This window comes from Melospiza georgiana, chromosome 26, assembly GCF_028018845.1.
Source record: "Melospiza georgiana isolate bMelGeo1 chromosome 26, bMelGeo1.pri, whole genome shotgun sequence".
NCBI classification, from domain to species: domain Eukaryota; kingdom Metazoa; phylum Chordata; class Aves; order Passeriformes; family Passerellidae; genus Melospiza; species Melospiza georgiana.
The window spans coordinates 4306382-4331311 of NC_080455.1; the positions used below are offsets into that span (position 1 = coordinate 4306382).

General features: G+C 41.9%; 1 protein-coding gene across 6 annotated transcripts in view; it reads right to left on the reverse strand.

Annotated features, from left to right (window-relative positions):
- Positions 1-24489, reverse strand: part of MYO9B (myosin IXB) — a 47644-nt gene extending 23155 nt beyond the window's left edge. For all 6 annotated transcript variants that reach the window (XM_058040793.1, XM_058040790.1, XM_058040792.1 and 3 more), the window contains exons 1-11: positions 24442-24489; positions 18108-18216; positions 14640-15533; positions 3663-3757; positions 2328-2390; positions 2106-2205; positions 1877-1977; positions 1541-1670; positions 801-890; positions 445-561; positions 42-176 (exon numbers count right to left, since the gene is read on the reverse strand). In XM_058040793.1, the coding sequence (XP_057896776.1) occupies positions 42-176; positions 445-561; positions 801-890; positions 1541-1670; positions 1877-1977; positions 2106-2205; positions 2328-2390; positions 3663-3757; positions 14640-15476 (1668 nt within the window). In that variant the 5' untranslated portion in view covers positions 15477-15533; positions 18108-18216; positions 24442-24489. The remainder of the gene's footprint in view (positions 1-41; positions 177-444; positions 562-800; positions 891-1540; positions 1671-1876; positions 1978-2105; positions 2206-2327; positions 2391-3662; positions 3758-14639; positions 15534-18107; positions 18217-24441) is intronic.
- Between the last annotated feature and the right edge of the window lie 441 nt (positions 24490-24930).

Sequence of the window (24930 nt, forward strand, 5' to 3'; positions counted from 1 at the left end):
TGATAAAAACAGGTTTCACTTCAGCCACTCTCATTTCTTACCTGCTCCAATTTGAAAATGTGCTGATTGAAATAATACTGAAGTTGCTCATTTGCATAATTTATGCAGAACTGCTCAAAACTGTTGGTTTCAAAATCTTCAAATCCAAAAATATCAAGTACTCCAATGGACAGACACTAAAAGAAGATGTGGAAATCCAGTTACCAATCTGTCATCCAGTGCCTTAACCCCAAGAGATAAACAGCCAGAAAGCACTGCAGTCTGTGCTGAAAGATTTTAAATATTTAATAGTTCTGCCTAGTGTGAAAACAGAGATGATTAAATATTACCAGGGAATTTATCAGGGCTTGAGAAGTATCAAAATTCATCCCAGATATCACAATATATCATCTCTAGGACTGACTGCTAGGTGCCTGCAAAGACTTGGTTTTGTGAGGGACTTACTGTAACAGATTCCTCCATGTCCCTCTTGTTGAGGAGTGCATGATTGATTCTCAGAACAATCCAGTCAAACAGAGCACTGTACAAGGACTTGGCCATGGAATCTCGAGCTGTTATTGCCTGCAGATCAAACAATTTTGGACTTTGTTTAAAAAATAATCATTTCTGTTTCAAACCAGTGTCACTCACAGGTTACAACCCCAGCAGGGATAAATAAAACCACAGTTTGCCTTTAATTCAAAATTCTAACTTCCCAACCATCCCTCACAAAATGTGAAAATGTACCATAACAGCTTTTTTAATCCAAAAAAGCAAATTTCAGTTATTTAAAATCACTCTACAAGTGTTTTTTTACTCACCTCATTGAGACTATATGGCAAAATAAGCTTATCATTAGCAGTCACAGTTTTTCTTTTTGTGAGCACTTCTACCAGGATTTCACGTTTAACCTTCAAAACAAGAGAGAACAAGAGCTGCTGTCACCATCCTGAATGAGTTATCTGACTGCAGCAGTGGACATGCAACTTCTCCAGAGAATCTCTTTGACAATAGCCACATTTATCATCCATCAGTAGCTTTACAAGTCCTACAACTTGTTGAAATTATTCTGTTTACATTCATTCATTCAGATGTTTCCCTGTGGTGGCAAAGAACACACCTACACTGAATCTATTCTTGCTCATCTCTGATTGGTGAGTCAACAGCTTCTATTTCCATGCTGCAGGTTATATTCCATCTCTAACCCAAATAATCTCACTAATTTCATGTTTCCCCTCCCACAAGATCAATTTGGTGGATCACAAATGAGATTTAGATACAGCAATTGGGATAGCTGAGTGAAATGCTGAGGTAGAACATGACAAACAGGTGTATTAATTAATTCATACTAAAGAGAATTAGCATTAATCTCACTAATTTCATGTTTCCCCTCCCACAAGATCAATTTTGTGGATCACAAATGAGATTTAGATACAACAACTGGGATAGCTGAGTGAAATGCTGAGGTAGAACATGACAAACAGGTGTGTCACACATTAATACTAAAGAGATCTAGGATTTAATAGCATTGATTAATTAATGCTAAAGAGAAATACTCTACTTTCAACAGCTGGGAGAGAATGTCCAACACTTCAGGAGGTCCCACGTCCAACCCTTCATCCCGACCTGTGGCTTTCTTTTTGTAGGTGACATTGCCCAAATACAGAATAGCTGAAAGGATTGAAAATATCCTGAGGAAGAAAAGTTGAATTATGTCAGAATTTGTCTTAAGATAGTTCATTATGATAGGTTAGCAGAGCTAATTCTGCCTCAATAATCAATCTGGAAGCTCTCAAACACTCAGCTCTCCTCATTCCCTACAGAACTACTTTGATCCCTACATTGCAAGCCATGAACAATAAATGCCAACAACAAAAGCAAACAGAACTGCACTTACTGTTTCTTTGTTGCTGAAAGGAAGCCAACCATCTCCATGGCTTGTTTTAATCTCTCAAATTCATGTCGGAGATCTTCCCCATCTTCAATTTTCAAGTTATGCTGCAAAGAGAAATCCAAAAAAAGGCAAAGAGCGAAACCCAAACATCACAAAAAGCCCAGCACAATCTATTCTCCTTCCTTTCATCTTTGACCAACCCTTATCAATGCATTGGTAAATCACAGATTACCTGGTTGAGGTAGAAATAATCTTCAGGTTGCTTGAGGTGAAATTCTTTACGCTCCTCCTCATTGACTCCAAGTAGCAAATAATAAAAGACATGGTAGTTCCTGCAAAGTCAATGCATTTCTCATTAAAATATAGAGGATTTTCTTTTATTCTGCATAATTCAGATGTTCTTAAACTGCTGAATTGATTTTAACTCTCTTGGAAAACTGCATTTCTCTCTTACCTTTCATCTTTTTCTTGAGAAACCAGACGAGATTTTTCAAGCAGGTATTTTTCAACCACAGCCCTAAGGAAGCAAAGAAAATGAAATAAGCATGAGGGCAAAGAGAAAAGAGCTCAGAAAACATCAGACAGCAACTGCCAAGAGAGTTCAAACAATGAGATCCGCACTAAAATGTGCAAGAGAAGAGCTCAGACACTACTTTAAATCTAAACCAAGAATTTCAGTAGGCTCTGGAAGAAAGGAATACCCAAGGAATTCCTCTCTGCAGTGCTTGGGTTTGGTGCAGATAATTTAAAACAGGCTGACCAAGCAAGGAAAGTGCTGATGAAAATTGCCACCAGAAACAAGACCCACAGAGTGGTAACAATATGTTATCCTGAAAGATTAACATTTATCTGACAAGGCATGCCAAGGCAAGAACCCTGAAATATCCCAGATATCTGCCTGATTCTCATCCCAATAAATCTGCTGGATTTTTATGTCAGTGAAGACATCAGCCCAGGATGGAAGCAGCCAGCAAACCCCTACAGGGTGACAAAGTAACCAAAACAAGAATTCCAAGCCCTTGACAAGGGGCACAAGGATTGAGGACAAAGTTTGAGCATTTTTTCCTCAGGCTGAAGACAAAACAAGTTTATTCAAATTGTACCAATCTGCTGAGCTGGTGTGGCTGGGTCTGAAAATATGTTAAATTTCTTCAGGATAACACTCAAGGCACATGTGGCACAGAGTTCCCAGTCACTCAAGTTATTGCAAATGAGAAGAAATGCAAAGAAAAGAAACACTGGAGCATCAAGGTCAGGGATTTCTCCACAATCCCTCAGAACCAGCAAATGTAGGCATGAAATATCTCATGTTTTAAGACCTTCAGATATAAACACACACATTTGGTTAAGTAATTTCATAGTTTTCTTTATCTCTTTAGCTGATGTTTAAACTGTTTCTTTAAAATGGCTTCCTCAAATCTATTTCACTTCTCTCCATTCCTCTTAAAAATTCAGATCTTCGGTTTTTAAAAGCAAAATGGAGAGGGCAGAAAGCCTTCATTTACCATGAAGGTAAAGATAGAGCAGCAGATCCTTAACATGAGCAAGCTGTACAGCAAAGTCAGAATATTCAAAATCAGAATATTTAAAATCAGAATATTCAATATCAGAATATTGAGCATCACCTCACAATTCACACAGCTCACTTTACAAAATTTTCAACTCCACAGCACCAAGTTATTTTCCTATGAGCAGAGCTGCAACAAGGCAGCATTTTATGTCCAACAGAGGCTCCCCAGTTCCTAAAAGCCCAGAGATCACCCCCAGAACCAACTCACCCTGTACTTACCCCCTGACAATCCCATTCTCTAAATAGTTGACTTGAATGAACTTCCCAAAACGACTGGAGTTATTGTTATGTGCTGTTTTTGCATTTCCAAATGCCTGCAATAAAGCAAAATGAGTTAATTTTCAATCAAACTGAATGTATCAATGCACAGCTTCCAAGCTCTTGCTCAGATTCCTGTTGGCTTCCAGAATAAATCAGAATATTGGGGGAACTGCAGCACAAAAAGAGCAAAAAGGCAGCTTAGGAAGTTCCTCACAGAACTGTAAGTGTTTGTTATTTCACCCCTGCAGTTAAATTTGTGGGACTGAGTGAAGGGAATAACAATTTTAGATATTTTCAGGGGTACAGGACAGGTACAGAGTGCAAATCAGCCTCAAACAATAACAAAAATCAGGAACTCAGAGAAGACATTCAGCACAACCACCATGAAATCACCTCTTCCATGCAAAAGTCAGAAACCACAACCTATTCCCCCATGTATTGCTAACAGAGAAAATAATTCTTATTAAACACAACTTTTCTTCAAGAAAGACAGCACATTAATATCTCATTTATAAAGTTATTTATATAAGGAATTTCAAAGTTGTGTATTCAAAAAAACAGGAAAAGGGCCACAGGTAACCACAGGTAGAGAGTGCAAATCAGCCTCAAGCAATAACAAAAAATCAGGACCTCAGAGCAGAGATTCAGCACAACCCCCATGAAATCACCTCTTCCATACAGAAGTCACAAACCACAACTTATTCCCCCAAGTATTGCTACCACGGAAAAGAATTCACATTCAACTTTTCTTCAGAGAAGAAATTTTCAAAGGAATTTGCAAAGTTGTGTATTCAAACAAACACAAAAAGGATAAACAGAAAAATTTTGGTTTACAGAACAACTCATTGGGCAACTGCACAATACTGAAAAATGGAGTTTTATGATGAGGTGTTAGGAAAGAAAAAATAGATGTGGCACAAATTTAACTATGCATTTCTAATTCTTCTATCAGATCATGAGTCCTCTGACAGCTGCTAATGCACACATAACACAAAATCCTCTGCCTGAGCCACATTTAACTACAAAGGAAACTTATTTCATGTAAAAGTCCAATACCATGGAAATGTCTTTATCAACTCTCAGCCATGTGTTCAAGGGAAGGGAAGCTTGTCACCCTGAAGAAGGAAACCTCCCCAAAATGCAATTATTGCTCAGGACAGGCTACCCCAGCATCTCCTGCCACAGACATTTCCTCTGCAAGCTCCAAGCTGTGAAGTCCTCATGAGGAAATCCTCCCCAGCACAGAGCCCTTGTGAAACGGGGTGGGAATTATTGCAGAGAGCTGTGCAATCTCTTCCTGCACACACAGAGACACAGACAGAAACTCACAGACAGACAGACAGACACACACACGGACAAACACACACACAGACAGACACACACAGACAGACACACACACAGACACACAGACAGACACACTCACAGACACTCACAGACAGACACACACACACGGACACACAGACAGACACACACAGACAGACACACACACTCAGACACACTCAGACACACACACACACACAGACAGACACACAGACACAGACAGACACAGACAGACACAGACAGACAGACACACACACAGACACACTCACAGACAGACAGACAGACTCACAAACACACACAGACAGACACACACACAGACAGACACATGCAGACACAGACAGACAGACACACAGACAGACAGACACAGAGACAGACAGACACAGAGACACACACACACACACACACAGACAGACACACACACAGACAGACAGACACAGACAGACACACACACACTCACACACAGACACAGACAGACACAGACAGACTCACAAACACACACACATACAGACAGACACAGACACTCACACACAGACAGAGACAGACACACAGACAGAGACACGGACACACAGACAGACAGACACACAGACTGACACACACACACACAGACAGACACACACACACACTCACAGACAGACTGACACACACAGACAGACACACAGACGCATACTCACACACACACTCACACACACAGACAGACACACAGAGACAGACACACAGACAGACACAGACAGACACACACAGACACACTCACAGACAGACAGACAGACAGACAGACACACTCCCTGCCACATCCGGAGCACGGTGGATGTCCCTGCTCTGCACCCAGCTCGCAGCTCTGAGCATTTGTAAAAAAAGAAAAAAACTTGAGAGAAGCTTTACATAATATCTGTATGTACATTTTGAGATAAGAAAGGTTGATTCCCAAATGTTCTGGAATAAGAGTGATATTGTTGAGAGAGAATGGAAATAAGTTTTAAAGGATGGTTTTGTAAAAAAGATTAGATGTTTTGGATTAATAAAATTCTGATGCATTAGGATTTATGAGGGGTAATTTTTTGAGAGTATTCAATTTTTTCTGTTCAAGAGGTTATTGATTTATTTCAGTGGGCTGATTGGTTTTTATGATAACTTCAGAGTGGTAGGAGTTGTTGTGGTTTCTATTAAAACTTTACTTTTCTCTTCACTCCTTACTGAGACAACACATCTTTTTCTACAAATCCATTTCCCACATGTGTGCACCCAGCCATGGTGTACACATCCAAATATTCCTATTTCCATGAAAACACTGCCATTATCATCACCTGTATGTTGAAACTCTTCCCTTCTCTTCTGGTTTTGGTTTTCTTTTTAAAGTACCTTAAGGGTTTCAGCAGTGCTGCAAGTGGAACTTTTGGGCCAAAATTGAATTCCACACCAGTTTCACCAAATTCTCCCACTATCTGCATTCAGAGGACCTGAAAAACTCCCTATACACTGGGAGAATGTCCATAATTCCTCAGAGAATTGTTATTCCTGACCTAAAGGAAGAAGCTCAAGGTGCTTTTCCTGTGCAGAGTAACTGTGCTGGAACTCCAGAAAAATCAACAGGATTCAGCAGGGGAAGGTTTTGGATCCAGAGGTGCTCACACAGGGCTGAAAGGAGAGGATTTGGATCCAGAAGTGCTCACACAGGGCTGAAGGGAGAGGATTTGGATCCCAGAGGGCTGAAGGGAGAGGATTTGCATACAGAGGTGCTCACAGAGGGCTGAAGGGAGAGGATTTGGATCCAGAAGTGCTCATAAATAACTGAAGGGAGAGGATTTGCATCCAGAAGTGCTCACACAGGGCTGAAGGGAGAGGATTTGGATCCAGAGGTGCTCACAGAGGGCTGAAGGGAGAGGATTTGGATCCCAGAGGGCTGAAGGGAGAGGATTTGGACCCAGGAGTGCTCATAAATAACTGAAGGGAGAGGATTTGGATCCAGAGGTGCTCACAGAGGGCTGAAAGGAGAGCATTTGCATCCAGAGGTGCTCACACAGGGCTGGGGCTGAGCTCAGCTCTGCATTTTCCAAGACCACAGCACACATCTCAGTGCCAGCAGCATCCCCACTCAGATTTTTCCAAGCAAGCATTGCCCAGTCATTAATATCTCTTTGCAGTATTTATCCACCAATGGATCACCAGATTTCCCTTTTTTAGAGCCCATTTTCATGCAGATTAAGAGGTGCATGAAATGCAGGTCAGCTCCCTGCATTGCCAAGGCAGCAGTGAAAGTGCTGTGACATCAGCACAGAGAATGAATTGTCAGGAAATCCAACTCCTCTTCCTCTCCAGGACAGTGGCTCAGCTCCTGCTCCCTGCACAGCCCCATCCAACTCCCACTCTGGGCTTTGGGAAACCTCCTGCACTGAACCTTGCCAGCTTACAGAGTAATGGACTTGCAAAATGATCCCAGAAAATATTTTTATAAAGTTTTCCAGCTTAAACCACCAGTGAATTATCAGTTCACCAGTTATGTCCAAGAAGCCAAATCACAGAACAGCTAAATTTGCATTGTATTATATATATACACACTATATATATATATATATATATAATATTATAATATTATATATATTATACTATATTATTTTTTATTAATAAATATTTTTGGCATTATAGAGTTAAGAAATCCCATCACTCAGGCTTCCTGAAAAACTTTTCTTAGTGATTACTCATGTAAGCACTGAATACAGTTTAAAACTAAAGGCTCTTATGATCTCATGTGTCTGGTATTTAGTCAAAGCACACAGCAAATTCTTAAAAGCTGATCTAATATTAACAGTTTTTAGGAAAGTTTTCATGTACCCATTTCCTCAGAAGAGCCTTTAATATCTACAAGTTTTTTAAGAACATTCCAAGTCAGGAAACATTCTGGGTGGGTTTTTGTGGGGTTTTTTTTTTTTGGTAACATTTAACTTTAATGACTGTTACCACATTCTTCAAAATACTTTGAAGAGTACAAAATAAATTCACAAGAAAATTTCAGCTAAAGATGATTAATCCTTTATATAAGCAAATTCATTTACTGCTTTCCCTTGTGAATCCATGAGAAGACAAAACCAAAAAATTCCAACTAAATCACTGCAATGCACAACACTGAATAAAACAGTCAAAAATAGCAGGAATCAGAGCTGGGACAGCCTATTCTGGGAGGCAGGAAATCATTCAGGCCATCCTCTCACCTTGGAATGCAAGAGGCAGAAACTGGAGCCTGACATTTCAAATTCTTACAATAGGGATAGATGTCAAAGTAAGCAGAGAATCACCAAATTCTGCTTTTGTTAAAAACAAAACAAAACACCAACCAACCAACCAACCAAACAAACAAAAAAAAAAACCCCAAAAAACCAAAACCAAAACTCCAACTCCCACAGAAATGTTCCCAGCATGTACCTCAGGAACACAAAAATTTCATTTAGAATTTCATTTCATTCATAAGAATTGCCAAAATCTGAAGAAGCTGTTGGGAGTTTGATGTAAACCATGGCAGAACCACCCCTGCACACAGACCCAGTTTCCAACATGCCAAAGGACAGGGGAGACCCCAACTCCACACCCTGGCAGAGGAATGGGCTCCTTCAGAGCTGAGCTTGGCATTTAAATTCTTACAAAAGGGACAGATATAAAAGTAAGCAGAAAATCACCACATTCTCCAAATTTTAACATTTGTTAAAATGTTAAATCACCAAATTTTAACATTTGTTAAAAAAACAAAAAACCCCAACCCCCTCACACATGCTCCCAACACGAACCTCCGGAACACAACAAAAATTTCAAATTTCATTTAGTTGTCTCACAAGAATTGCCAAAATCTGAAAAAGCTGTTGGGAGTTTGATGCAAACCATGGCAGAACCACTCCTGAACACAGACCCAGTTTCCAACATGCCAAAGGACAGGGGAGACCCCAACTCCACACCCTGGCAGAGGAAAGAATTCCTTCAGGGCTGAGCGTGGTTTAACTTCACTGGGTTTAAGTGCTCCTCAAAGCCATGCTGTGAAGTGTCCACTCACCAACAGGAAATTCAGGGTAATTTTACAACTCCTCCTGCTGGGGGATGTCCTGGGAACTCCCAGCAATCCCCCTGGCAGGATGAATGAAGAATAAAGTGATTTTTCTCCAAGAGTTGTGTGCAGCAGGGGAAAGCAGGCAACATCACATTTCTACCAGAGAAACCATGGAAGCAAATGGAAAAAGAAGTTTCTCCTCAGATTAGGATTCTGAAATAAAGCAAAGCCATGCAGATAATGGCCTCAAAACAATCACCTTCCCTGGAATGTGCAGGCTTTTGATGCCTCAGGTTTGGCTTTTTTATTTTTCACAATCTGTGCTGCTTTAGTGGGTGGGTCTGGGTTCACATTGAGGGAATGGTGGGCTCAGAGCAGGGAGACAAAACAATTCCTGCTCCAGCTGGGCACCAAGGACAAATGATCCAAATCTCAGCCCAAGAGCACAAACAACGTGGGCTGGAGAGAGAAAAACAAGGATGGGACTGCATGGGTTAACTGGATAATTAACTGCAATATGCAAATGGAGCAGAACTGATCAAAGTGAGAGACCCTGTGATTTGTTGTGCATTTTGTGACCATTTTGGTTCATTTTGGGCTCAGCCCTGGCTGGGCTCTTGTGCTGCCCAAGGTGCATCCATTGAGGCCTTTTAACAAATCCCTGCTTTATTCTTTAGCTCTGTTCACTCTCTTTTCTAGCTCAGCCTTCACTTTGATGGTAAATAGAAATGAAAACCAGAGAACCAGAGCTGAAGCTCCACTGAGCCCCAGCTGTCATGAGGGAAACAGAGCTGGCAGCAAATTGCTCTGCTCCTCTGTGCAGAATTCTAAAGCATAAAACTTGCTATGATTAGATTTTAGAAGTTTTTAGATCTGGTGAGTTCTAGAAAATCTGATCTGCCCCCACCTGATTGTGCTGTCAATAATTCTTCTTTAGAAGATCAATTAATAAAAGCTTCCTGTTGGAATTTCCATTTTATTTGGCCTTAATTCTTTCCAAAGACTGGTTCAGCATCATTGAGAAACCAGAACACATCCAGATGGGAATAAGCAATGATTTTCAAAATAATACACAAAGAATTATGACACCCCAAATATTTTCATCTGTCCCAACTCCTCTCAGCTCCCATTTCAGAGGGAAATGAACTTTTAGCACACTCAAAAAGTGACTGAAATTCTGCAATAAACAGGGGACACTGAGGGTTACAGCTTAACAACAGAGAGCCAAGGGAAGCTCTGCTGCAAGAAAACAAAGCTCCCATTCCCTCTGTTCTCTCACCACATGTTCCTACCCCTTAACTCAATTTTCTGCCACTTTACTAAACTGGCTTGAAGAATAAGTGAAGTTTAAGTTTCCAAAAGAAATTCAGAGTCTTAGATAGCATGCTGTGCATTTCATAGCTGAAACATGCAGTTAAGCCATTTTTCCCTGATGAAAGGAAAATATCAATTTATTGGAAACTTCTTCAGTGTGTATGGAAAGGTTTGTCTTGTTTGAGACTATAAAATAAACAAAGGTTGGATTCATTATTCCCAATTTGACCCAAATAGTGGCCAAGTGTAAATTTCTTCTTAGGATTTCAATCATAACTTGAATTTAGTCAATATAAGAAGGCAAAGCTTCAAGGCAGGGAACTGTATTCTAATTCCTAAATTTAGAAAAGGTTGAAAATGTCAGGAGTATTTCAAAGCTTATATTTATCTTCCCACAAGTTTTAAAGAAATTGGAGATAATCTCCAATTTGATTATTCCCAATTTGACCCAAATAGTGGCCAAGTGTAAATTCCTTCTTAGGATTTCAATCATAACTTGAATTTAGTCAATACAAGAAGGCAAAGCTTCAAGGCAGGGAACTGTACTTTAATTACTAAAATTAGAAAAGGAGTATCTAAAAACAGAGCTTATATTTATCTTCCCACAAGTTTTAAACTGGAGTTGATCTCAAATTTGATTACTCCAAATTTGACCCAAATAGTTCTCAAGTGTAAATTTCTTCTTAGGATTTCAATCATAAGTTACTTGAATTTAGTCAATACAGGAAGTCCAAGTTCAAGTCAGGAAACTCTATTTTAATTACTACATTTAGAAAAGGCTGAAAATGTTTAGTATCTTCAAACAGAGCTTATATTCATCTTCCCACCAGTTTTAAAGAAACTGGAGTTGATCTCCAATTTGTTTATTCCAAATTTGACCCAAATAGTTCCCAAGTGTAAATTGCTTGTTAGGATTTCAGTCATAAGTAACTTGAATTTAGTTAATATAAGAGGCAAAGCTTCAAGTGAGGGAACTGTATTTTAATTACTAAATTTAGAAAAGGTTGAAAATGTCAGGAGTATTTCAGAGCTTATATTTATCTTCCCATAAGTTTTAAAGAAATTGGAGATAATCTCCAATTTGATTATTCCCAATTTGACCCAAATAGTGGCCAAGTGTAAATTTCTTCTTAGGATTTCAACCATAAGTAACTTGAATTTAATCAATACAAGAAGGCAAAGCTTCAAGGCAGGAAACTGTATTTTAACTACTAAATTTAGAAAAGGAGTATCGTAAAACAGAGCTTATATTTATCTTCCCACAAGTTTTAAACTGGAGTTGATCTCAAATTTGATTACTCCAAATTTGACCCAAATAGTTCTCAAGTGTAAATTTCTTCTTAGGATTTCAATCGTAAGTTACTTGAATTTAGTCAATACAGGAAGTCCAAGTTCAAGTCAGGAAACTCTATTTTAATTACTAAATTTAGAAAAGGAGTATCTAAAAACAGAGCCTATATTTATCTTCCTACCAGCTTTAAAGAAACTGGAGATAATCTCCAATTTGATTACTCCAAATTTGACCCAAATAGTTCCCAAGTGTAAATTTCTTCTTAGGATTTCAGTCATAAGTTACTTGAACTTAATCAATACAAGAAAGCAAAGCTTCAAGTGAGGGAATTGTATTTTAATTACTAAATTTAGAAAGGGTTGAAAACGTTAGGAGTATTTTAGAGTATTTTATATTTATCTTCCCACCAGTTTTAAACTGGAGATGATCTCCCTTAGGCTGGAGATCCAATTAAAACAAAGAAGAAAACAACAAACCATGATGTGAGAGCAATTCCTGCATGGGAGAGGCAACTGAAACCAAAGCTCAGCTTTAGGCATCGCTGTCCAGGGAAGCAGCTTCACTTCCTGATCCTTTTTCTCTGCAAAGCTGCAAGCAGTGCCAAACATCATCAGAATTATTGCAGTTGGTCTGTGCTGGGGAGCTGCCCTAGAAGGGCAAGCAGTGCCAAACCTCACCAGAATTAGTGCAGTTGGTCTGTGCTGGGGAGCTGCCCTGGAAGGAACCTTTGAACAGCTCAGGCTGGGGCTGGCAGGGAGCAGGAAGTGTCAGAGCTGCCCCATGAGCAGCTCCTCTGCTGTCCCAGCCCATGTGACAGCACTTGTGCTGATACCCTGGTTCATTTTTAACTCCACTGTCTCAGCACCAGGGCTTGCATCTCTCAGATGTCTGACAAGGCAACACCAAGCAACATTTGACATCAAATCTTTCATGGTCCAGCTGTAACTCCATTCTTTGGTCTAGAAATTGTAATCAAGGAATAAAAACATTAACAATCATTTATCTGTAAGCTGTTCAGAGATTTGAACTCAGATCAATCAAATAGGATTTAGTGAGAAATGTTTCTGTTCCTAAAGCATGAAAAGATCAAATCATAAATCCACCTCCATAACACCCTCATTGTGCTCACCCCCCTGTGCTAGAACCCCTTTAACCCCTTGAACTTTCACACAAGGTCACCCTACAAACAGCCCCACTTCACTGAGGTAACAGAAAAATAAGAGATAACTCAAATGAGGAAGTTCTGACCCAGAATGCAACCCACTTCTACATCATGGAAGTTTTTAGTCAAAAACACATTTTCAACTTTGATGAAGATTCAGAATAAAACTTCCAAGTTAAACAGAGCATTCTCAAATAGTCTGGGCACACTAAAATTGTTTGTGCAAAAAATCCCCAGAAACATCCATTTAAGAAAAACTCCCTTGCAGCACTTTAGTTCCCTTCAGTAAAAACCCAAAATGAGTCACCAGGGATGGATTTAGAAGTGCCCAGCTCTAAGAGGAGACTGAATTCAGTTTAACTTCCACAAAGCTTTCTGTGCATCCCTCCCCAGGACCAAGAGCTGATTGTGTTTTTTTTAATTATGCTTAGTGACTGAAATTGGGAAACATGGAAGCTTCACTGTCAGCTGAATCAGCCCTGATGCATCAAAACAGAACTGGGTTTTACTTCTTATATTCTCAGCCTGCCTTTTGGATGTACACTGAATTTACATGAATTTTCAACTCCAAATTTACATAAATTTTCAATTTCAAAAAAACTATTTTCTCATGAAAAATATTACTAAATATTCAGTGGAAGTCTGAAGAAACTGTGGTATTTAAGACAACCAGTCTTAGCACAGAGAAACACAAATGTCTCTTTATGAGCATGCCCAGCTTTACACAAAGTTATAAATTTCAGTTGTGAGCCCAGGGATAGCTGCATTTGTCACTCAGCAGACAAACACACACACAGGACCTTAAATCTCTGCCTGCTTTGACACAGCTGTACCAGGTCTGTAGACAAGGATATGAAAGACTTAAATTTATCAAAGGCAGAGAGATCAGCTGATCAAGCAGGGCTTTCCACTGTGACCCCTTCCTGTTTTCTGTTTAGAACTGCAAACTTGAACTCCAGCAACCAAAAAGCCTCAATTTTACTTCTTCTTTCAAGCAGCTGAAAGTAACACAAAAAAGAACTTGCATATATTCCTCATTCTTTACAGAAGAGCTTTAAGAAAAGCTTGAACTTTTTTTTTTTTAATGAAGGAGTTACTACATTTGAAACTAAACCTAAAAATTACAATGATGGTGCTGAAGCTCTTTGCTGTTGAAGATTTTGTTATGGGTGAGCATTACATCCATCCACACTTCTGGAGTTATTCCTTTAAGAGAGAACAGATCAGTTTAAGTTTATTCTGACATTACCTAACACAGGGCCAGCTGTACTCCCTCCTTCTCACATGTTTAGTTTTGCTTTCTGTTGGAAATGCTGTAAGAATTAAAAGCCAAATCAGACTCCTACTTTCTCCCCAACTCAAAATGTTGCTCTCATCCACAAACAGAAATGACTCCCTCCAAAAGTGAGTTCAGTAAAATGCTCCCACACAAAGGCAGGATCACACCAAGCAGCTGATGCTTCAGTGGAACAATATGTATGAAAAATTTGCTTATGATTTGATTCAAATGCCATCAAAACTTTCAGATGGAAAGCACAGGTAACCTCTGCCCCAGAATATCGGTGCTCAGTGGTGCAAAGTTAAGTCAAATACAAATTACAAGCAACAGGAAGTGAAGTGAACAGAACAAGGAAAATCAAACAGAAGCAGTTGGGTAATGTTGCCAAGCACCACTGCAGCCCAGTGACATTTAAACCAAGCCTAAACCAGTGACATTTTAAGCCTAAACCAAGTAGGTGACTCAGAAGTAGCTTCCAACAGCAGCTATTTGAAGTTTCTAAAAAACAATTAGCACAGAAGGCAACTTGAGCATGAATTTACCTCCAGAACTGGTCCAGCTCCCAGAATGGTTCTCTCCACACCACTGGCGTACCCTTTCTGGCTCAGTGCAGTGAGGCAGTGAATTAAGAAGTTTGTGCTTTGGGTTTTCCCAGACCCACTTTCACCTGATATAACGATGCACTGGTTAACGTGTTTTTTAAGCATTGTGTGATAGGCCACATCAGCAATGGCAAAAATGTGAGGCTCCAGCTTCCCAAGCTGATGGTTCTCATACATCTTGACATACTTGGGGTTATAAATGGGCAGGAACTTGAAGGGGTTAATTGCAATCAGGATGCTTCCTGCATAAGTGTAGATTCTGTGCTTCAGGAAGCGGCACTTGAGATTCTCCAGGAGCGTTGTCTCGGTCAGGTTGGGCAGATTGCAGAGATCATCAAAGTCCTCCTGGTGCCAGGGCAGAAACCCCCTCTCCACCAAACGCCTGGCATCTGTCTCCTTGGAGAGCAGCTGCATCTGCACATACTTGATGGAGCCATCAGTGTTCCTCTCCTGCAGCAGGAAGTAGTAGCCATCCTTCTGAGGGTGCTCGTCCTGAGCGCGCCGCGGCCACAGCAGAACCCTGTGCACGGGAGAATCGTTGATGTCAAGCACCCATTCTTCTCCACCTGACTCTTTCACCTCCACGAGGACATAATGCTTGGAGACATCCAAGTTTAAGATGTTGATCACATCCTTGATGACATCTGATGACGTGCTGTCCTTGGTTGCTGTCACTTTGCAGCAGGGAGCGCTTTCTGTTGAGAGTTGGGGGTAAATATGAAGATTATAGGCTGCCTTTGCCTGGCAAACTGCACTGTCAGCATCTTTTAAACTCATTCTGTCCCCAGATGGGCTTCAGTCTTCCACCCCTGCTTAATATGCAGTGCCCATTGTCTGAAAAAAAAAGAAAAATGAAAAAATCAGGTGTTAAAAAGTGTGTACAAGTATTACAAAGTGTGTACAGGTATTAGGGCAAGGTGTGATTTTCTGCAGGATGAGAATGCATTTGTTACATAGTGCATTTGTTCTTTAATAATTTACTACCAGTGATTTTATTTCTAACAGCCTGTTTGGGATATCCTATGGAGTGCAGAGCTGCCACAGCATCCAGCTTCCTTTCACTTGTCCTTCCATTCCCATGCCACCCCTTTCTTCCTGTCATGGCACACAAGAATTCATACAAACAATGCAAAACAATCCAGGATCAATGTCCAAACTAAAACTTCCTTATTTCCCCAGGTTAGGTTTAGCCCAGATGCTTTCCTTGACCTGGTCCACATAAACATTTCTCCACCCTCCCACAAAAACTCTTCCTTAAAGCTGCACCAGCAGCTGGAAACAGAAACAGGGTTTGGTCACTCATTAATTCAACAGTTTAGAGGAGCCACAAGTTATGGCAGAGGATCAGTGCACACACAAGGAGGAAAATGGTTCTGACACTGAGACTGGAGGAAAATGGTTCTGACACTTTTTTCCCCCTATTTTCCCTAATTGAGCTCTTTCCATGAGAAGTGTAGACAGGTAGAGCATCCACCCCCCTGAGCAGCCTGGAGCAGACACTGCTGGAAGCCCCCTGTGACACCACAGGGATCTCCCCAGCACAGGTCACTCACACAGCCAAGAGATTGCTCACTCCACTTGACAGAACCACATCCTTGCTACAGAGGGGCTGAACACGACTTTTATCTTCCATTTTAGGCAACAAAGCAAAGTCAAGTCTTATTGCAACCACTTTTCAGCAGTAAACAAGATCTTAAATAACCCACTCCATTCAGAAGCTTTGTACCTATCACAGCAACTCCTTCCTCGCTGGGTTCAGGGGCCTCATTCACACATCTCCAAAAATCATTCATCATGATGGCTTTTTCCTCCCTTCAGCCTTGGTGCAGGCCAGACAGTAACCCAGCCTATCAATCACCAACCTCAGAAGCCACCTCTTCCTCAGTGCCAAGTTAAAAGTCTCCAGCCTCTGTCACCTCTGTGCCTTCCCCACTGATTTTCCCCTCTCATTTGCAGTTTGGTGTCACCAGGGCTAAGTTTGCCCATGCTGCTTTAGCTCCACAGTTTTTTTGCTTATCAAGGGGTACTGAAGGAGAAGGATAATGAAAAACCCCTTTGTTTCAGCAGGCTGTAAAACTGCATTCTGAGAATAGCAGTTCAATTTTTGTTTCAAGAACAAAGTGTTCTAATTATACACTGACATGCCAAATACATTGAAAAAAAAAAGAGGGAAGAGGCAGAGAAATGCCAAAGAAGTTACTTTTTGCCACTAAACAACTGCACAGGAACTTGCACAAGGCCACAGAGAGCAATCATTTCAAATTAAAATCAGTAGAGTTGGAGGCTTTTAGCTGCCACTTCCAGTGCAATAATGAATCACTTCACAAAACATATGACATAGCTGTGGCTCATGAGGAGGGAGCTGTGCTTTCAGGGACTCTGCACAGCTTACAGCAGACACTGCCACACAGGCTGGATCATTTGTAGTGGCTACTCATCAAAAGGAAGGCTGAATAAGGCACAGATGGCAAGACAAACCACAACACATCTCTGATCAAACTGTATGATCCACCCAAAAATGTTTTTCCTCATGAAATGTCACTCTGTGTTCATTAAGGAGGGTTGTTCCAAGAGCCAGGCCATCCAAAGGCTGCAGCAGGGAGCTCCAAGTGCCCTCTGATTTCCTGCAATTACCACTGGCCACTAAAGGAGTCTGAAGCACCTTTGAAGTAATTAAACAAGTGTTAAGCATTTTTAATAGATAAAAGCTCAAACCTTACACAGAGCAGAATGTGCAGATTTTCTGTCTGTGCCCATGGGGAAGATCCACCTGAGCACAGACAGAAAAACAGAACAGTGACCATTTTCCTCTGCAGCTACTCAGCCACTTGAAAGGACACAGCCTTTTGCAGACTTCCTTTTTTCACTCCCCAGCAATGAGTTTCAGACACTCAGTCTGCTGAGTTAGAGGAAGTCCCCTCAGAAGCATTTTGGCCAAAAAAGCTCCCCAAAGAACCTTGCAGCAGCTTTTTGCCAACACAGAAGAGCTGAACCTCAGTGCTGACCTGTGACTTTACTGACACACATTTCCTAACCTTGTCTCATGTCAGCCACCAAAATTTGGGACATTGCTCAAGATCCCAGCTCACACTTCCCAAAGGGGAAATCAGAGTGCAGATGTCACTTCTCTACAAGTGACAAACCCAAGCCAGTAGGGTCTGCTCAAGTGAGTACAACTGGAAAATTCAATTTTTCCATCTGAGAATGTCCAGATATTGCAGAGGTTTGAGGAAAACCTGCTGGTCTCCCACTACTTGTGATTTTCTTACAAAGGATATCAAATTTGTTTGATGACAACACTGCTCTGAAAGAGACAGACCTCTGGCTTCTCACTGAACATTTTTTCAAGCTACAAATTAGAACATAAAAGCAAAAGAGCATTCACTGGACAGATTATTAATTGGTTACCTAATGAGTCCCAGTATTCAACTAAGGACAGGTGTCTTCAAGCAGTTGGAGGGTGAGTTCCTAGTGAAGCTGGGCTCTTGGCATCAAAGTAAACATTTTCATGATGGTTCTAAAAAAAAAAAGAAAAGAGTTACTGATAAAGAACATATCATAGATGGAGAAGGCAGCAAGAAGTTAAATCAATTAAATAGCTCAGGAATATAGGAGCAAGAAAACAACTGCTTAACAAATTTCTGCTGAGTTTACAGATAAATAAAACTTCAACTTTATCCAAGAAGCAATCTGTATCAGAGGGATGGAAGGGCAGATATCCTGAAATAGGTTTGAAAGCACAGCAAGGAATTATTTGAACATGGTTTTCTACCATAGCACCCCAAGCATGACAGTGAATGCAATCTCCAGATAAACATAAATTAATATTTCATTAGGCAGCCCTATCACCCTTGGACTCAGAAGATATGACCAACACAGCATCTAGAATAAATACAAATTTCAATTAAGGAGCTAAGGGCAGCAACAACAAGAAAATAACTCCCTTTGCAGGCAAACACTCTGCAAGCTTTGTCTGCCAGGAGCACACAGAGGACCCTGTTATCAGCAGTCCTTGCACAGGAGCTGCACTTGGGTACAATCACCAGGCTGGAGGACAAAGCCACAACACAGAGCACAGGCTGCAACTCCCAGCTAAACAAACCCAGGCAAACAGGAGACAAAAACACCAGCAAGAAGGTTAAACTGCAAAAATTTAACTGGCACCAAACCTCTTTTTAGAAAATCAGCCAGCCCCCAGTAACCAAGTTAATTAGAGAGTTAATTAGAAGAGTTAATTAGGTACCGCCCTCTTGTTTATGTCAAGAGCAGTCTGAAGAGATTGCAATGATTCCTTCTCATTTTATGATCAATTATTTAGACAATTTGAAGCAACTGAAATATTTATTCTGTGGGATCTGGTTCATCATGGAAGCACAAGCCTGAATTCAGGTGCAGAGAATATTGGCAGTAAAAGGAGAAATACAAGAAAGAAAGTAATCCTGAAACCAAACACATCACAGGCAAACCCTGCAGCCCAACCACCAGTGCTGGCCTCTGCCTGGAGGTGGAAATTCTGCAGTTACCTCAAGTTCTTTCAATACCTTTTCTTATAAGAAATCCCTTTTCAATACACAGAAGAGGAAAAAATCCGTAAATTTGATTTTGCTCAGAAAATTTTAGTAACAAAACTAAAAATTCCAATTTGTAATTTTGGTGGTATTTTGTGAGGGTTTTCCAGACTCCATTAAGGCAATTAATAATTTTTTAATAGGCATTAAAGCCAACAGTGGTAACAGAGTGGAACTCCAGCCCAGAGCTTTGCCCCAATCAGTGCAGGGTCTCTCTTTAGTTTAAATAAGGCCATAATTTGAAGGCACATATTTAGTCAGTGAATCATGGTGAAGCTAAAAAGGGAAAGCTACCATTACAGCAAAATTGTTGAGGATGAACTGTGTAATATTCCAGTTCATCACATTTTCATGTGCATTTCCACTGCTGCATCCTCAGAGGGAAAAATTCCAGCTTCTCCCACTGCTCACCAAACAATTCTCACCACAAAAGTGCAAATCTACCACAGGTACTTGGTCCTGATATTCAACACCAGAACTGCCCCAAAAGTGACCAATCTGTTTGGTTAAATTGAAAACATTTAGCAAATTCAAAATGTTCAGCACTTAGCAAATTCAAAATGTTCAGCATTTAGCAAATTCAAAATGTTCAGCATTTAGCAAATTCAAAATGTTCAGCATTTAGCAAATTCAAAATGTTCAGCATTTAGCAAATTCAAAATGTTCAGCATTTAGCAAATTCAAAATGTTCAGCATTTAGAAAATTCAAAATGTTCAGCATTTAGCAAATTCAAAATGTTCAGCATTTAGCAAATTCAAAATGTTCAGCTATTACTAACCTGATTTCCAAAGTAAGGAATTTCCAGCAAATCAGGCTACAGAGACATTTTAAAGTTTCTACAATTAACAGGAAAGGTAAAGATCCTTGTCTTACCTCATGTCTGTTAACTGAGCATAATTGATTTTAATTTTTTCAGTATTCCAAGCATTTGTAGATTACCTGAAAATCACTTCAGGTTCTAGTCACACTAAACAACTTTAGATTCTTGCTTTTCTTTAAAAGCACTTGGATTTTCTGCTCCAAAAGGAGGAGTTCTGAATGGACCACACAAAAATTACACCACATTTGTTACCACTCTTTGCAATCAACCCTGCAGGGAAGTTCCTGCAAGCTGGGCTGCAATGCAGTGTAACACAGGAAAAAGTCAAAGAAATCCTTTTTGGGACAGTTCCTTCTCTGTTACCTGCTGCTGGGGCCCTGATCCCATCCCCACTTCCTCTGAGTGACTCAAATTCACATTAAAACACAATCTCACCTCAAAACACAGAGTTCTTATCAGGGATGTTACCTATCAACGTGTGATGTCACAGAGTTACACATGAGAGCATGATTCACAAAATGTGGCCCAGCTGAGGAATCAAGGCAAAGCAAGTGAAAGGCTCAGAGGTAAAGAATGCAAGCCAAAAGAATATAAAAATATAACTTCTCTAATTTTAACCAATTCACAATACTTACTGTAAAAACTACAAAAAAAAAAAAAACTTCTTAATAAATTAGCTCAAAAATATACAAATGCTAATTACACAAATTTAAATGTTACTCAATTAACTAATAACTCACCTTACCATAAAACTAAAAATCAAACAATAAACCTACCTCAACCTATTTTAACAAACATTAAAAATACTTAAAAAAACCCCTTATTTTCACTTAAACCAACTAACACACATTTAGATTCTTATCCACTAATCAAACAAAATAAAACTAAATCCTACAATTCTTTTTTAAACAAATTAACTCAAGCAATCAAAAAACAATATCCAAATAAACAAACCCACTCTTATATTATTCAAAACCTTACTTATGTAAATACTAATAATAAATGTAAAAAAATTATTCTAACTTTACCTAATCAACCTCCAACCATTACCCAAATATTAACAACTTACAAATTCACAAAATCCTACAAATTCACAAGTTAATAGTTTAAAAAAAAATTTAACAACAATTTAACACAACAAATAAATAAAATTCTATCACCTTTTGTAGTTTTCTTATTTTCTTTCTTAACAGGGCTACAGCTGGCAACAAAGGAAATAAAAGTTTCATTGCTCTAATGTTGCATTTACACTGATGAGAAATTTTTTGAAGAAACTTTAGGCTGAACAGAATGTACACATGTCCAAAATAGCTTGAAAAACACTTTTATTGTTTAGTATCAATGGTCTTTCTAGAAAGGGCAGATTTTTCTGGAATCTGCATTGAGTTTCATTTGGTAATCAGAGACACACAAGACAATAAAGCCTTGATAAAAGCAACTCCACAAGCCAGGCTTAAGTCACTTGATACACCAAGAAAACACAATATTCTACAGACAAAACCTCTGAATTTTCATTTTGGGAAATAAAGACATTCCCGTTAGAAAAATAAACCCTTATCAGCATCTCAGGCTTTGCTTCTCCTTGACATTAGCATAAACAAGCCTTGGTTCTTAGAAATGTGATAAACACCTTCAAATCCCCATAAAACACTGAGCCAAAACCTTCTGTTGAATCAGAGTTTTTATTTTTCCTTGACTGCTCAGACAGCCAACACTGCTGCATTTTTTTAGGAATTCTTCCTTTTTCAAAGCCTGGGATATGCAAATCCTGCCCTGTGACCTTGGAGCTGAGGAAAGGCCATATTTAGCCTCAGTGTGCATGTGAGTCAAACCCGTTATTCATGCACAGGATTATTCAAGGGCTCTGATGTTTGAATCACTGTGGGTCAGAAAAGTTTTCCTTCCTAGGTGAGCCTCCCTTCAATCTTTCATCAGCTGCATTTATTCTTTCTAAATTATTCAGCTCCTTGGGCGTTTTGGGTTCCACAGAAGAGCTCAGAGCTGGGAATCCTCCCACAGGGAATGGACAGTTTGTGCAGGCAGCTGTCACTGCAGGAGCTGCAACATTCAACTCGTGAAAAAGCTTTTTGTTGAGCCAAATGTTCGAGCACAGTAACAAAGGAAAAAAAACTCCCAAACTTTTTTGTACAGTTCTACAAAATACTTTGCATTAGTGCAGTAACTCCCGAGTTTTATGTGAATAATTAAGGATTAAAGATTGAGGAAGTGGCTTCAGATGCATCATCCTGAAAAGCACAATGTTATCGCCCTTCAGATGTAGGGTAGGCAGAAAACCCCATAGCAGTGCAACGACAAAAAAAAAAACCCCAAGCTGAACTATTTTCTATAAAAAGCCACAATGAATCTTGGAGCTAATTGAAATACGCATTAAATGCTCCCCAAGCTGCTTCCCCTACATTAAATGGGTTTGTTCCTGACAAGATCCTGAGTTAAAACCACCCAGGGCTCACTAAAACTCGCTGGGTGTGACAGCAACATCCTAAACCGGAATGCGAGCTCACCCCACGCTGTTTCTTTAGGGCAAGTTCTTCAGCCCAGGATTGCAGCTAACAGGCCTGGAAATCAAAGGGCTCCTAATTACCCATGACAAACTTATTTGCAAACAGCTTGGCAGACGCACCGATACCGATCCACCTCTAGGAGCACCGTGGGAGGACGCTGATGACATCTTTGAAAGGGTAATTGCATCTGCCAGGAGCTTGAGATCGTCTCCAGCCCTCTGCTCCATTGTCACCCTTTTCCAGAAGGTGAAATCAAAGAATGCTCAGCTCGTTTGCATCCAAAGCGCTTCTCGCTTTTCAACAAACGAGAATTGCAAATAAAGCTGGGCGAAAAAAATTACCAAAATGCTTACAGAGTAACAGAAAACAAAGCTGAAGTGATAGTGGGAATTCATCTTCCAGCAGGATCACACATACCTGTATCAGACCGATGGCCACAATTGTCATGAGTCAGGAGAGTAGTCTGATACTTTTAGTCTAGAAACATGTAACAAAGGATGTTCCGAGCTTGCAAAAGTTTTTACTTCCCAGAGATTGCAAAACTGAGCTTGCCAAAAACACAGAGCACTATCGACATGCACACAGCAAGAGGCACGATTCGAGTGGGCAATGACATTCATCAGGATAAAGCACGATCTCAGCACAGCAGCAGCACCGGCCGTCAAGAGCTGCTCGAAAATAACACAAAGAAACCAAAGAACCCTGAGAGCTTTAACGATTTTTTGTAAGATCGTGAGATATGTGTCTGAAAGATTACAGGCTGCTCATACCGAGAGTCAAAGACAGCACAGAACACCGAAAAATCACAAGCAGGGGACGGAAAAAAAAACCAGGAGCTGGAAGCAACACCGTGCCCTGCTCAGCGGGCAGGATCTACCCGAGAAAAGGGAGGCACAGCCGGGGTCGGACACTTCCCTTTCCCTGGGCACCGCTGACACATTATCAGCATCTGCCCGTGTCCGGCACAGCCCCGGAGCCGGACACAGCCCCCGGAGCCCGGCACAGCCCCCCGAGCCGGGTACAGCCCCCCGAGCCGGGCACAGCCCCCATGAACCGCGTACAGACCCCCGAACCCGGCACAGCCCCGGAGCCCGGCACAGCCCCCCAAAGCCCCAGCACAGACCTCATGAACCGGGTACAGACCCCTGGAGCCCCGGGCACAGCCCTGGAGCTGGGCACAGCCCCCGGAGCCCCGGCACAGTCCCTCAGCCGGGCACAGCACACCCAAGCCGGGCACAGCCCCCGGAGCCCGGCACAGCCCCCATGAACCGGGTACAGACCGCCGGAGCCCGGCACAGCCCCACGGAGCCCCGGCACTGCCCCACAGCACACCCAAGCCGGGCACAGACCCCGGAGCCGGGCACAGACCCCGGAGCCGGGCACAGACCCCGGAGCCCGGGCACAGACCCCGGAGCCCGGGCACAGAACCCGGAGCCCGGGCACAGAACCCGGAGCCCGGGCACAGAACCCGGAGCCCGGGCACAGAACCCGGAGCCGGGCACACCCGAGCTCCTCAGGGAGTCCCGGGGAACCGTTCCGGCCCCGAGCTCCTCAAGGCGGCTGCCCCAGGCTGGAAGTGCCCCCCGGGCTGCAAGTGACCCCCAGACAGCCTCTCCGAGCCGACCCTCCCGCGCTCCCTCACATCGGCCCCGACCCTCACAGATCCCCTCAGAGCCGACCCCCACACGCCCCCTCAGAGCTGCCCCGGCCGCCCACAGCGCTCGGTGCGAGATGGGTCGCTGCAAGGCACGGCCACCACAGCGCTGGGTAGCCCGTAGCGAAGGAGCGGGAGGTGTGCGGAGCAGGGGAAGAGGAGCGCGGGGCCCGTTACCTGCGCCGGTGTCGAAGCGCGGCCGCCCGGCCCGGCCCCGCCGCCGCCACAGGCCCCGCGCGCGCCACTTCCGGGTGGGGGGGGCCGGGGCGCGCCCATTCAGCGCCGCTCTCGCCCCGCGCATGCGCATGGGCAGCACGGCCTGGAGGGAGTGGGAGGGGAGATGATGCTGGAGTCCCAGGTTCAAGCCCCGAGCCCGCTTCTCGCCCCCGCTGCGGGTGGGTGGTGGCAGCAGCAGCAGCCAGGTGCTCTGTCTGTCTATCTGTCTGTCTCTTTGAGGCAGTGGGGGTGGATTTCTGTCAAAACCGAAGAACTCTGGGGTCCTGCTGGGCGGAGAGCGTCCCCGCCTGCCGCTGCGGTTGTTGTGGGGTGGCTGGTGCTCGGTGTGTCAGAGCCCTGGGGCACAGTGGTTCACAGAATCACAGAATTGTTTAGGTTGGAAAGGACCTTCGGAGATCACCCAGTCCTGTCTCCACCTGAAGCAGATGA